General features: G+C 41.3%; 1 protein-coding gene across 1 annotated transcript in view; it reads right to left on the bottom strand.

Annotated features, from left to right (window-relative positions):
• The window catches only part of CACNA1D (calcium voltage-gated channel subunit alpha1 D), a 5,051,180-nt gene that overhangs the window by 2,140,379 nt on the left and 2,895,841 nt on the right, over window positions 1-14,960 (bottom strand). Inside the window, exon 21 of the mRNA XM_044077483.1 lies at window positions 1,236-1,295. Within this exon, the coding sequence (XP_043933418.1) occupies window positions 1,236-1,295 (60 nt within the window). The remainder of the gene's footprint in view (window positions 1-1,235; window positions 1,296-14,960) is intronic.

Here is a 14,960-nt window from a genome sequence, read left to right as displayed (position 1 = left end):
ATAACTTCAAACAGCAGACAAGCATTCCTATACTTACAGTCACTCAGAATAACTGAAACAGCACCATAATTTGACTGACTGCTAATACTTTAGAATTGATACATACAGAATAATATGATATATAAAATTAGTGGATAAAATTTCTTAAAAGAGCATAATATGTAAAAACAAATAATTTGAGGGCTAACACTAGCAGTTTTCTGAGGAAATGTAAGCCACATAAAAATCCATCACACCATTCTACACAGTACAGAAAATGGATTAAAATTAAAATGAGGGACTAAGCTATTTTTTGCTATAAACTAATTTTCTTATGTTAAAGTAAGAGACAGTGACAAAGCTATACCAATAAGGCCATATGACACATAGTACAATCTGACTAGAATATCAGCTTTTCAAACTTTACTGTCATCACACACTTACCTTTCAAAAGCTGCAAAACTTGTTAAAATGCTTACAAAAATAATAAGTTTCAATTTCACTAAACTATAATCATTATGCATTACCTATTAGTGACAGCCAAATGACAAATTCATATTAAAAAGGAAAATAACGTTTTCATCCAAGATAATTATTTACTTCAAATGTATTATTACTTTATGCATTCTCAGAATGGTTCCATTCCACATCCAAGTTCAGTAGGTATGTGCAAAATAAAGCAAAATAAAAACAAAGAAAAAAGTATGCACCCTCTTTTAAATTGCAAGTTTGGTATGCGAGGTTTTCAGTCCTCACTCCAGATAAACAGGGAAGTATTGTATAACCACTGTGATTTTTCCTTACCCTGTTTTATTTACAACACAATGTATGTAACACTGTGTGCATATTCATGCTCACACTAACAGGTGTTTAAACATTAATATGTATATGTGGGAATATAAAAATTTGGACTTACTCTGCCATAAAAATATTTCATTCAGCACCTGGTTTCAACTTATATTTTAGTGGCAGGCATTTTGTGACTTAGTTTCCAATTTATTAACTGTAAAAGAGGTGCTTTTCAGTGGGAAAAAAAAAGAAAACACTCCATGTGTCTTTTTGTGGCAAGCGACACACAAAAAAATCCTCTCTGAAATCACACCCTTTGACCTATTACCTTTAACATGATCTCAAATGTAAACATACTAGTGAAGACATAATCTGCATAGCCTAGGATCTGTGAAGTACAAAAAAAAATTAAATGTGCTGCTACAACTGTGCTATGGTAAAGAAAAAATCAAGTTATAATATATTACCTTCAACAGGATCTCAACAGTAAAGATGGCTGTGAAAGCATAGTCAAAGTAACCAAGTATCTGAAAAGGTATAACATGCATTTAAGAAACAAAAGTTAAATCTAGCTTTTAATTAAGAATTTTGCCAAATGTATAAGAAATTAAATTATTTTACATTAACTCTTATTTTATATCACAGGCACTATGCATCATGGTTACAGCACATTTCTTTCAACGAAGACACATTCTGGAGAAATCAATATATGAGCTAATAAATAAAAGTTTAGTTTAACTGAAATGACAAACGGTTTACATTTTCAATGTAAATATCAAACACCTCAAAAAGACATGAAATATTTATTAATTTTTCTATAGAAGTTTTGATACAAGTATTACTGCAATTTACTTGTTTAGAAGAACAGTGTCTTAGCAGAGCGGTACTTTTCCCAAGCCTAATAATTACCAACCCTGCTGTCATTACCTCTCCCTTCTAAGACATGTAGAAAAAAAGCCAGGTTGGTCCTCTAATGAAAAACAGAGTCACTTAAAAACAGAAGTGATGTAATACATTTTACTGGATCACTATAGGTGTTGCAGTTACTTCAGCTTTGGAGCTAGCAATAGCCTGAGCCCTTCACTGATAGTTATTACATTGCTGATGCTGGATACAGTACTTAGGTATCTACTTATACCAAGAAAGGGAAGCTCATTATTTATTTCCTATTGGCTGAAAAAAACACTTTAAAATCCAGCATGGAAAGAAAGTTTGCATGTTGGATTCTTAGTATGATAACTATACGTCAGAAACAGAGACAGAGTGTGTGTGTGTGTGTGTGTGTGTGTGTGTGTGTGTGTGTGTGTGTGTAACAGCTTGAAATGTTAGAAGACAACCTGCCATGAAAAGTACAGTTGTATAAGTAAATTTAACCGTAACAGAAGATGTTTGAATGATCACTGCTGCAGTAGTCTTAGCTATATGGGATATAGCCTGCCAAGGATAAAACAGCCGACCAGCTTCCAAAGCTTTAGAGCACCTTCAGATAAGTCAGCTCAACCTGAGCTGACTAAAAAGACAAGGATGGGTGCCAGTCCCTGCAGAGCTTTCATGTCAACAGAGAGAGGGAGGCTTAGCCCTGAAAGGACAATGGTAAAAATAAGTATTCAGCCCCTGGCATAAACACCACACCAAGAAACAAGGGGGGTGGAGAAAGTGAACAACTATCTCAGCAGTGATCATTCCGACATATACTGTTACAGTGTTTATTTACACAACTGTACTATGTTTATCATACTGATCAATGCTGCAGTAGCCTTACTACATTTTCCAGGAGCTCCTGGAAAATGGTCCTAGCAAAGCCTGATCTGGACCTAGAAAGGGAATCAACATTATAATGCCTTCTAAATTTAAGTACAGGGGACCAAGTTACTGCTTCTAGAATACTTCTAGAATCTGACCCTTTCCAAAAAGCCATAAGAGTGGGTCTTGACCCTGCCTACAATAATTTTGTTCTGGTGAGTATAACAAAATGTAACAGCCTAAGACACCCATTTGGAAACAATCTGTCTTGACACAGGTTGTCCCTTCTTATGACATTCACAAGAAATGAACAACTGATCTAATGATCTGAATGATGTTCTATCAAGACAGTACTCCAGTTGTAGAAATCATACTTTCATATAAATGAAAACAAAACATATCAACACAGTTCTAGTTGCAGGCATTTTACATCACAAACCATACTGACACTCCCAGTTGCAAACATTATACATCACTCATAATGTACTATCTACTAATCATTTTCAGTCAAACATTACATAGCTCAGTTAAGTCCTGCCTACTTTTACACTTCTTTCCTCCCCTGTATGTATTGTTCCCACAATTCCCATTTTTTTCTATGTAATTTACTCCTACTACACTTTTCTAAAGATCTCAAATCCAGTTGTTTTATCTCTGTTACTATATTCACTACTACTAATATAGTCGGTTTAGACTTTGATTTCCATTTTCCAGTAATTGCTTTTTTTGGCAGCCAGCATAATTAGACAGAAAAAGGCCTTACCATGTCTAGGCAATTCTGATTCTGTTAATAGCTCAGAAAAATCATCTCCCTCGTCACACCAATCCGCACACCCAGCATCTCTGACAGTGCATCCTGCAGGGAATTCTTAAAGTCCGCCAACCCACCGCATTCCATGACAATATGTTCCCAAGTACCTCTTTCTTCCCCATCACATCTCCAACATTTGCTGTCTACCTGAGGAAAAATGCTCTGGAGTCCACTTGGGGTATAAAAATATCTATGTAAACATTTCCAAGCAAGAATCCTAAATCTTCTAGATTCTGTTGCATATTTGGGAGACATACATATATCCTCCTATTGTTTATTTGTGAATTGTTTATCCAGTCTCTCTTCCCAATGCTTTCTGACCTCCACTGATTGATTCTTATAGTTATCATGCAATATTTATATACTATATTAATTATTCCTTTTTTAATAGCAGCTTCTGTTCTAGATTCTACTAAAAAACTCTACCAGTGCTGGTCTTTCATTTAGAACCTCCCTAATTCTTTCTCTTTGCCTATGCTCTGATATCAATCCTTGATAGGGAAGGCAATCTCTAATCTTCAGTCCAAATAAATTTTTGCCCTCTTCCCATTCTATTACCTTTCCCTCTCTAGTTATTTGCTCCCAATGCCTTGGTTCCTTTGCCAGTTTTCTCCAATAAATTCCAGCCCCCTCCAGATTTCTTGGAGGCCTCTTATGCCAAACCCCTTTCAAAAACATTCTGACATGAGCATGCATTGAAAGAGGAAGATATGTGGGCAGACAAGCTGAAATAGTTGATAAATGAACCTTGACGGAGGTGTACAAAAGTCCATAGAATAGTAACTCACATAAATATTGCAAAAACAGAGAATAACTAGCTCTGAATGCATGCTGGTTATAGTGCTGGCATCAACTAGAAAACGTTTCCATTTGATAATATATGACCTTCTAGTAGCAGGTTTTCTTGCTTTCATTAGTACCTGCTGCACATCTTCAGTAAATAAGTGCCTAGGGAGAATTAAGACCTTATCATCCAGGCAGTCTGGTGAAGTTGACTGGGGTCGGGGTGTTTCAAACACCCCTGATGTTGTTTGAGTATATTCATTCTGTGGCAACTGCCCCTGGTTATTTCCAAAAGAAGGAAGAAGCACTGTTGTTTAGGCTAGAAGGGAATCACCACAATGATACTCAGAGATTTCTTCTGAATCTTCAGAAGTATCCTAGATGTCACTGGAAAGGGTGGAAAAGCCTACAGGAAGATTCCTGTCTAATGACAACAAAAAAAAAAAATCCGTCTTCCAGGCCTTACTGAATGGCATCCTGGAGTAGAATCTTGAAAGCTTACTGCTCAGACAGGAAGCAAACAGGTCTGCTTGAGGAACCAGGTCTACTTCACGATGTCAAAAACCGACAATATCGAAGCTGATATTGTCGGAACCACAACATCGAAAGCGCAGAACATCGTGCAGGTAAACGGAAATCTCCGTAGGGGGAGATTTCCGTTTACCTCAATGTAGTGCGGTCTCAGAGTTGGAATATTTAAGTAGAGGGGGTGTGGGGTGCAGGGGGGACTTGCCTACGCTAGTTAGTTTTTATTTTTTTTTTTAAACGTTATTCGATGTTTTACTATATCGATCACTAGAGGTCATCCTTTAGTGATTAGATGTAGTAAGATTTCGATAATGTGATATAGATCCGAGGAACCCCCCCCCCCACAGATGTATCAAATAGTGGAAGACCCTCTGATCTAGTTTCCTTTCATGAGGGTCTGCCCTTGTCCTGTTCAGCTTGTCTACCACAGTTTTGTTCTGATGGGATGTAGGATGCCTGTGAGACTGTGATATAAAGCTATAACCCATGCTAACATGGCTTGGTTGCATAGGGGAAAGATCTGGTTACCTCTTGCTTACTTATGTACCACATCGTTGATGTATCACTCGTAGCAACTTGAAGAGATCCTGGGGATCAAAGGTAATTCAGAGAGTTGAGTGTCTTGATATAGGCAAGCCTCTCTTTTATGTTTATGTGCTTTGGTCTGTCTTTGCTGTCCTAGACACCTTACACTTTTATTCCCCTTGGCATTGCTCCCCAAGCAAAATCCAAGGCATCTGTGGTGGCTAACTGCTTTGCAGCAGATGGGGAGAAGTGGAGACTTGGATGCAGGGATATTTGATGTGTCCACAAAGTGATTTTTCCTCATAAATCTTAGAACTGGAATCTGAAAAAATAATGGTTGTTGGTGCTGGAACTAAAGAGACTTCAGATACCACTACATCTTTCTCAAGTATCATTAGAATCATGTTTGCCATGAGAACCAGAATCCTGAAGTATTCTCTTGCAGTTACCAAAGTCTGAGTGGAAAACCCATGAAACAGATCTAAATATAAATCTATTTTTCCTGTGCAAGGAAAAGCTCGTTGTACTGAGGTGTTCAGCAGACACCTTAGAAACAAAGTCTTATGTTGGGGAGTCAAAAAAAGACTTTTCAATGTTCTCTTGGACTCTCATCTTATGTAGGAGATCTCTCACCCAAGTGAGAGATTCCTGACACTTTGAAAAAGACTCGGCAAAGATAAGCAAGTCATCTAAATATGGAAATGTGGACACCCCGTAGCCTGTGATGGGTTATGACAGTAGCTAGGCAATTTGTGAACATAGCCCAAAGGGTAAGTCAGAGACATGATAATGTGACCCAGGCACACAAAACTTTAAGAAACTCCTACCAGAAATTTGAGTGAATGGGAATGTGATGATAAGCACCTTATAAATCTAAGGTTACTAAAAAAAACTTCAAAAGAAAAAGAAGGGCACCAAGTTGTGAAGTGAACGCATTTTGAACTTGGGCACTGTTACATACTATTTTAGGAAAGAAAGATTAAAAACTGGTCTCCAGGCATTTTCTTTCTTTGGCAATAAATACATTCTTGAATAAAATTATTTTCCCACCTAGGAAGGAGGAACTGTTTTTATTACCTCCTAAGACAATGTGCTGTACGACATGAGGAAAGAGAGGGGTTTGGTATGGTGGATAAGGAACAATTCCTTGGAAAGGAGGAGTTTCTTCTCACTGACACTGTCACCTGTAACACTGAAACAGCCTCAGAACCCATTTGTCTGAAACAATCTCCTGCCAAAGAGACAAATGGCGATTCAGACTTTCTGGAAGGGATAAGGGACTGCCAGGGTAGGATGGTGGCACATGGTCCCTTATATAGTCATTCTGCTTTACTGAACAGTCCTTTGTTCTGGGAGATTCCTGCTTTCATTTTATTTTTTTTTTACCTCCCTGTCGTTGTTTTTTAAACATCTGCTTACCAGCATTTTGCTGAAACTGTTTATTTTGTTTCTTGCCAAAACTGGACAAGGGAACAGAAAAACCCTTGGAACAGTTACAGAAGGAGGACTGCCAGGGTAGGATGGTGGCACATGGTCCCTTATATAGTCATTCTGCTTTACTGAACAGTCCTTTGTTCTGGGAGATTCCTGCTTTCATTTTATTTTTTTTTTACCTCCCTGTCGTTGTTTTTTAAACATCTGCTTACCAGCATTTTGCTGAAACTGTTTATTTTGTTTCTTGCCAAAACTGGACAAGGGAACAGAAAAACCCTTGGAACAGTTACAGAAGGAGGACTGAAAAATCTGAGATATTCCCTGAATCAGCTTACCTCTCCAACTACAATTTTTGATAACCTCTGCAGCAGAGGGTCCAAAATCTAAATTTCTATCCAAATGAGAATTTAAAATCTCATTTCCTTACATCTAATGGAAGGTTTTGAGAATGCATCCAGATAAACGTCCTCAACATAGCAGCAGTACCCACAACCCTGGATGCAGTACCTACATAGTCATATACACACTTTAAACAATGAGTAGTGACTTAAGAAGTAGACCTCACTAGACCACACAAAGCAGACTTTTCTTCATTGGAGGGAGCTGCACACAAAACATTCTTCATACTTTCACAGCTAGTCAGAATAAACTTTAACATAAGAGTCTAACAATTCAAAATTATAAAAAATAAAGATGCAGAAGCATACACATTTTCCCCTAAACTTATCAATTGTATTACCATCCTTGTCTGAAGGGGAAGGATTAGAATTAACAAAATGTTTGGCAGCAGCTGAATTAACTAAAAGTATAGATGCTGGGTGTCAGGTCTGGGATGAGAGACTGAGAGACTGAGAGACTTTGTACATACTTTCTGATTTCTCAGGTTGCTGTGCTGTGTGGGAAATCACAGGCTGTGACAATCACATCCTCCAGTGCTGACAGTGCTGGTGAGATGGATGAAGGCACTGGGGATTCCAGTTGTAACAGCTCATAGTGTTTTCTGAGACACTGAGAAGCCTCAGTGTTCTTCCACTAAAAACACTGGCACTTCCTGGAAACAGTCTCACAGAAAGAAAATCCCTCATGGGGAGATTCAGGTATCATGCTCTCCTCTGAGTCTGAATCAGAAAACTGAGGAGAAAAACTTGCATCTGTCCCATCATATTCCTCTCCAGATTCATAGTCGTGGATCTCTTTAAGAAAAGAAAGTGGAGTTTCAATATATATTAAAGACACACACACACATACACCTTCAGGCTGGTCAAACAGTATGATGCACAGGAGATACTCCAGGTGCAGTTAACAATTGACAAGACCCCTATTCAAATTATAGCTAACTACAGGCCCCCAAATTTGACAAGATGCCCACTCCACCTATATGGGCCTCTTCAAATCTATCAAGATTCAACCCTTTACCCTGATCCTGGGTGACTTTAATTACCCAACCATAGACTGGAAAAACTACTCATGCCAGAACACAAATGCCCAGAGATTCCTCGATTTTATCAATGCAAATGCGTTGGAACAGCTAGTTGATACCTCCACAAGAGGTATTAATATCTTGGACTTGGTATTAGTCAACATGAGTAACCACTGCAGCACCCCTACACTATCATCCTCCCTGGTAAGATCCAACCACAAAGTGGCCAATTTCGAAGTCACCATCTCCCATGACCCCCCCCCTCTAGAAAGGGTCAAACAAAAAAACTTCTTCAAAGCTGATTACGACCTCCTGAGGGATGGTATAAACAGCTTCACAGCCCCCCTCCCCCACTGCAGGAACTGGCACCAATGTCCAAATCTACACCAAAGTACTATATGAGCATTTATATAGATGCACTGAATCAGGAATAACCAAAAGGACAAAATCATCCTCCAGAAGGAAGAATAAACCTGTCTGGTGGACATCTGCAATACATAAACTATATAACAAAAGGGAAAAATTATTGTCCAGGACCAAGAAGGTGCAGGTGTCCAATTGGAAACAATCTCTCCTTATCCTGAACAAGCAAATAAGAGCACTAGTGAAATAATCTAAAGCCAATTTCGAGTCCAAACTGGCCACATCTACTAGAGGCAAGCATAAGCCCTTCTTCACATATGTCCAAATTCTCAAAGGAAGCACCCAGATCTGTTCAGAACTGGTGATCAAGGACACCACATACACAAATGCTGTAGATATAGTCAATCTACTGGCTGACAGATTCAGTGAAAACTTCTCCCCTCTGTCCTCCCCATCAGCAAACCAGGACATCCCCAGTACCTGCCCCCCACCCCTTATCTCTAGGGAACAGGTCATCACTGCCCTATCAAAGCCAAAAAATACAGACTCCGTGGGACCTGATAACATCCCTGGCTGCATCCTACATGAACTCAGGAATGAACTTGCAGCACCATTAGGCACCCTATTCGACCAAAGCCTGAGTACTGGCTTTGTCCCAGCTGAGTGAAGGACAGCCACTGTCATCCCTTTACACAAAGGTGGAGCATCCACTGATCTGGGAAATTATAGACCCATCAGCCTAACTAGCCTGATCTGCAAGGCCATGGAATGGATTATCATGGACCTCATTAACAGGGACATTGGCAACCTCCAAACACTTGACCTCATACAGTTTGGCTTTGTCAAGAGGTGGTCATGTCTGTTAAATCTGGTCAACTTCTTTGAGACAGTCACCAAAGCCATGGACATGGGGAAGACGGTGCACACTGTCTGCCTTGACCTGGCCAAAGCCTTCGACACTATTCCCCACTCGGACATAGTAGATAAACTCTCTCACCTAGGCATCAATCCATATGTTACCAGATGGGTAGCAAACTGGCTCACTAATAGAACCCACCTAATCAAAATAGAGGAAGCCAGCACAAGCTATCAACCTGTAATGAGCAGCGTACCCCAGGGATCGGTCTTGGGGCCCCTGTTATTTGGGATACTCTTCTCTGAGGTATAGGCCAAAACCAGTGGACTATGGCTGACCAAGTCTGCAGATGACTGAAAGCTGGGCGCAGTCAATTTCCTAAGTGATGTGGGCGTCCTCCAAGAGGGTCTCACCCAAACAAATGACTGGTGCCAGAAACATGACCTCAAGCTGAATGCTAAAAAATGCAGCATCATCCCCTTTGGGGAGAATGACATTCCCACATATTATCACATTCATAACAATGTCCTAAGTACACAATCAGTAGTGAGGGATTTGGGCACCCGGGTTGAGAGCAACCTGACAATTGACCAACATGTTGCTTCCGTTGTATGGAAAGCTTTCTACATGGCCCACCTCATACGTAAGGGTATCTCATTCAGGGAAAAAGAGGTCATAACATCCCTGTATTCTTCCCTTATAAGGCCAATTATTGAGTACAATCCCCCCTTCAGCATGTATCTTGCAAAGCACATGCAGCAGCTGGAAAGACCACAGAGGTTCCTCACCAGGATAATCCAGTGCCTCAAACACCTACCCTACACAGATAGGCTAAAAGCCCTATCCCTCTACTCAGTTTCATACAGAATCCTCGGGGGTGACCTCTGTTTGGCATATAAAGCAATCTCAGACCCTGACTTGATGGGACTGCTGCATATCCGCAAGTCAAGCTCCACTCGAGCAACCGGTACACGCGACCTCATCCTGGTCTGTGATAAAAACAGGACTTGTTGGCGGGACAGATTTGTGTCCCAGAGACTCCCCCATCTGTGGAATAGACTCCCTCTCCATATCAAGCAGAGTACCTCATTATCTGTTTTTTAAGCACAACCTGCATAACTGGATGGGAAACAGAAAATACACTCCTGGAATTCCACCTGTGTACCAGCTGGACAGGGGCTTTGGGTGCTGACTTGTCTAAACATGGGCTAAACTCTTGGCTAGACTTATAAGGGCCTCAGAGCCAATAGCCTAGTAACCTCCTATGATCCTATGATCCTATGATTTCTTTTACCAGGAACCACCCTATAAGAAGTGTCAATAGCCTGTACTAGACCCTGAGCCAGTCTTAATAACCTACTCCTGTCCAGAAAAACTGGTACAGGAGAAGATAAATGTTTGGTTTTATGTTTCTTTTTGATAGGAAAGTTGCAGCAAACAGGTTTATTAATGGCAGCAATAGCTTCTCCAGGGCACAACACTCCGGTTAAGCAAGGGGACCTTCCTTGCCTCTTCCCCAAGACCAACAAGGATGTCTCTCCCTTACCCACTGAGAGGACCAGAATAGTCGCGGAGGACATAGCTAACTCCCTGTCTATACTGGCTATATGAACAACACCAAAAGGATCTGGGGGACAACATGAGTGGTCTGAGGAAAGTACAGCTGTGTACACTTACCATAAATGTAGATGTTTGAGTGTATTCACTGTTGCAGTCATTACATTTGTGTTATCCTGCTGGCAGGTTGCCCTCAGTCGGCCTGAATTCCAAAGTCTTGGGTCCTGCATTGGTTGCTGTCGCCTCCTCCCTGACGTCAGGTCGTCAGGGGTATAAAAGATGCAGCTGACGCCATTTTATTCAGTTTTTCTTGCCCCAGATGTCAGGTGCCCCCAAACGGGTAGGCTAAAATTATGTAAATAAAACATACATGTACCAAAATAAGCTTTACCTTCATCTATAAGCAAATACACCACCTAGGTTGTATAGATTAGAGAAGTAAAGATAAGTTCCAGCAAAAATAAGGGGGATGGCGGGTGGGTAACCTGGACTGCAACAGTAAATACACTCGAACATCTACATTTATGGTAAGTGTACACAACTGTACTATGTTCTTCATGTTTCACTGTTGCAGTCATTACATTTGGGTTGAGTCCCAAAGCTATGGTTGGGGGGCTGGAGCTAAACTGCATTAGGAGCGGCTATGAGGCCCTGCAGAACTGCAGTGGCAAAGCCTGCCCTGGAGTTAGACTAAATTGGTGGATCGTAATGTTTTGTAAAGGTATGCAATGAACTCCAAGTAGCAGCCTCTAAAATGTCTTTGGTTAGTACTCCCCTGAGAAAGGCTACAGAAGTGGCTGCAGCTCTGGTTGAATGTGGCCTAATGCCCTTAGGCACTGGTTTGCCATGCTGTGAGTAGCAGAAACGAATGCAGTGACCTATCCACTTCAAAATAGTCTGCTTGGAGATAGCCTTTCCTTGTGATGTTGTGGCATATGCCACTAGTAATTGTTCTGTCTTTCTGAAAACTTTAGTTTTGTCCAAGTAGAATCTAAGTTGTCTGTGTGCGTCCAAAGAATGCAGAATTATCTCCCCCTTGTTCTGTGGATTTGGATAAAAAGTTGCCAAATGAATTGTTTGGTTAAGGGCTACACTGGATACCACCTTATGCATAAATGTAGGGTTTGTTCTGAGAGAGACCCTGTCTGGATAAAAAATGATAAAGGGTTCCACAGCCATGAGTGCCTGTAGCTCTGAAACTCGTCTTGCAGAAGTTATTGCTAGGAGCAGAGCTGTTTTCCAAGATAAGAACTTTATATCCGCAGTAGCAGCTGGCTCAAAAGGAGGTAAGGTGAGTTTTTCCAAGATATAATTGAGGTCCCATGCAGGTATTGGCGTCCTCCTTGGAGGCCTTAAGTTTTTGGCTCCTCTGAGGTACTGCCTTAATAAAGGATGAGAAAAGAGTGGTGGCTCTGTATTGTAATGAGCCGAAATGGCAGTGGCATGGATTTTAATTGATGAAAAAGATAGGCCTTTGTCCAGCATCTCAGTTAAGTATTGCAAAATCTGAGGAATATTTGGGACAGCTGTATCAGTTCCTTGAGCTTGGTTCCAAGCGCAGAATCTCTTCCATTTCCCAGCATAGGATTTTCTAGTACTAGGCTTTCTGGCTTCTAAAATGACATCCATCACAGCTTTACTGAGAGGTGTGGTTTGTATGGCTACATTATCCACTATGCTGCCAAGTTTATGGTCCTGAGTTGGCTGTGCAGAATCTGATTGTTTTGCTGGGACAGTAGATGAGGTATTTGAGGTAAAGTCTAGGCTGGGCATTGGGACAAGTTCCTTAAGATCGGATACCAGTACTGGCGTGGCCAGTCTGGGGCAATCAGAATCATTTTTGGTTTCTCCTGCCTGACCTTTATGAGTACCTTGGGGAGGAGAGGCAGTAGAGGAAAGGCATATACTGATAGGTTTGTCCAGTTGAAAGATAAGGCGTCCACTTTCCAAGCTTGTCTGTGATAAGTCTTTGTGCAGAATCTTTTTAGTTGATTGCTTTAAGGGGAGGCAAATACATCTATGTCCGGGCATCCCCATTTCTTTGTTATCATGCTGAAGACTTGTGGATCCAGGTGCCACTCATGGGGATCCATGAGGTTTCTGCTTAGTTCGTCTGCCAGAGTATTTTCCTTTCCTGGCAGGAATTGTGCCTGCAGATGAATTTGGTAAGTCAATGCTGTGTCCCATAAAGCCATGGCTTGTATGCACAGGGGGATAAGAATGAGTGCCCCCCTGCTTGTTTATGTACCACATGACCATGGTGTTGTCTGTCCTTATCAGTAGTTGTCCTGGATGAAGTAGGTCCTTGAAGGCTGTCAGGGCATTTTGAACAGCTAGCATCTCTTTTTGATTGATATGTAGATGCTTTTGGTTTGTGGACCAGGTGCCCTGAATGCCTCTTCCTGCCATGTGTGCCCCCCAGGCATAATCTGAAGCATCCGTTGTTAGGCTCTGCCTGGCTGGGGGTAGTGAGAATGGCTGTCCCTTGTTTTGGTGACAAGCCTTTGTCCACCATCGAAACTACTGTTGCGGGCAGGGAATTAACGCAATCATTGTTTCCAGACTGTGGCAATGTTGTGTCCAGACACGTTTTAGGTACCATTGAATTTTCCTCATATGCAGTCTTGCATATGGAATTAGTAAGATGCAGAATGCCATGAAGCCCAAAGCCTGCAGAATTTTTCTTGCAGATAACTGGGCCTTTGTTGCCATTTCCTTGAAATAGGTAGTCAGTTACCTTTGTTTGTCGGGAATGAGATAAGCCATCTAGGCAGTTGTATTTAAGCTTGCACCCAGGAATATTATCTCTTGAGAGGGTACTAGTTTTGATTTCTTTTGGTTGACTGTGTACCCTAGGCATGTTAAAAGTCTTATTACAAACGTCAGATGCTGTAGTAGAATGTCCTTGTTCTTTGCTTATATGAGACAGTCGTCCAAGTAAGGATATATTTGTATTCCTCTTTGTCTGCAGTAAGCAATTACTGGTGCCAGGCACTTTGTAAAGACCCTAGGCACAGTAGATAAGCCAAAGGGCAGTGCAGAGAATTAGTAATGCTTTGAGCCAGCCTTGAATCTGAGGTATCTTCTGCATGATTGTCTGACTGGGACATGCAGGTATGCCTCTTTTAGGTCTAAAGTCACAAGCCAAGCCTTGCTGCCCAGCATGGGCAGAAGCTGCTGTAAGGTCAACATCTTGAATTTTGGTATATCTAGGAAAGTGTTTAGAATAGATAGGTCCAGTATTGGTCTCCATGCTTTGTCCTTTCTGGGTACCAAGAACAGTCTTGAGTAAAATCCTTGTCCCTGCTCTTGCTGTGGCACTTGTTGAGTAGCCCTCATGTCTATGAGAGCTGCGACTTGTTTTTGAGCCTCTGCCCATTGATTTTTTGGCAAGTCTGGACAACTGTTTGCCCTTGGCAGGGTATGGAAATTAAACTTGTAGCCTTGTGACACTATGTCTAGAACCCATTTGTCCTGGGTTATAATGTGCCAATTTTGAGAAAAAAGTGCTAGTTTTCCCCCTAAGGGTGCTGCCAGAAGATAAATGCTTGGTGCAGGCAGAGGGAAGTCATTGGGACTGTTTCCTGTTTGATTGTGCTTTGTCTTCTCCACCTTTGGAGATAGAAGCACTCCACTGCTTAGACCTGTAGGATCCTTGCGGCTGTGATCTGCCTCTAGGGCGTCTGGATCTGCCCATTTGAGGTCTGTCTGAGCCTGGAAAGGACCAATTCTTTGTAGGCCAGTGTTTGCCAAATCTAGGTGGCTGTACCTGTAAGAAATCCTTGACCGTTTGCATAGATTTAGCTTTGTCTTATGGAAAAATGTATTCATAGACAACTCATGCACCACCTAATCCAAAATCGCCTTATGGCAGACACTCAGCATGGCTTCCGTCCTCATCACAGCACTACTTCAGCCCTCCTAGCCTTTACTAACACCATAAACCATAATCGCAACAATAATTATATATCCTCAGCCCTCTTTTTGGATCTTTCCAAGGCATTCAATATGGTTGATCACCAACTTTTAATCCACACACTGCAAACATTCTGTCTAGATACTGGAGCCCTCCAATGGCTTCAATCCTACCTGAATGGTCAACAGCAGGCTGTCCTCTGGCAGAACAAACTCTCTAACCTTCTACCCAACACCCTTGGAGTACCACAAGGCTC

This window comes from Protopterus annectens, chromosome 7.part0 (genome assembly GCF_019279795.1).
Source record: "Protopterus annectens isolate FY-2018-M chromosome 7.part0, PAN1.0, whole genome shotgun sequence".
Taxonomy (NCBI): Eukaryota; Metazoa; Chordata; order Ceratodontiformes; family Protopteridae; genus Protopterus; species Protopterus annectens.
The sequence above is the reverse complement of the archived record's forward strand: the minus strand, read 5'-3'. Positions and strand labels throughout refer to the sequence as shown.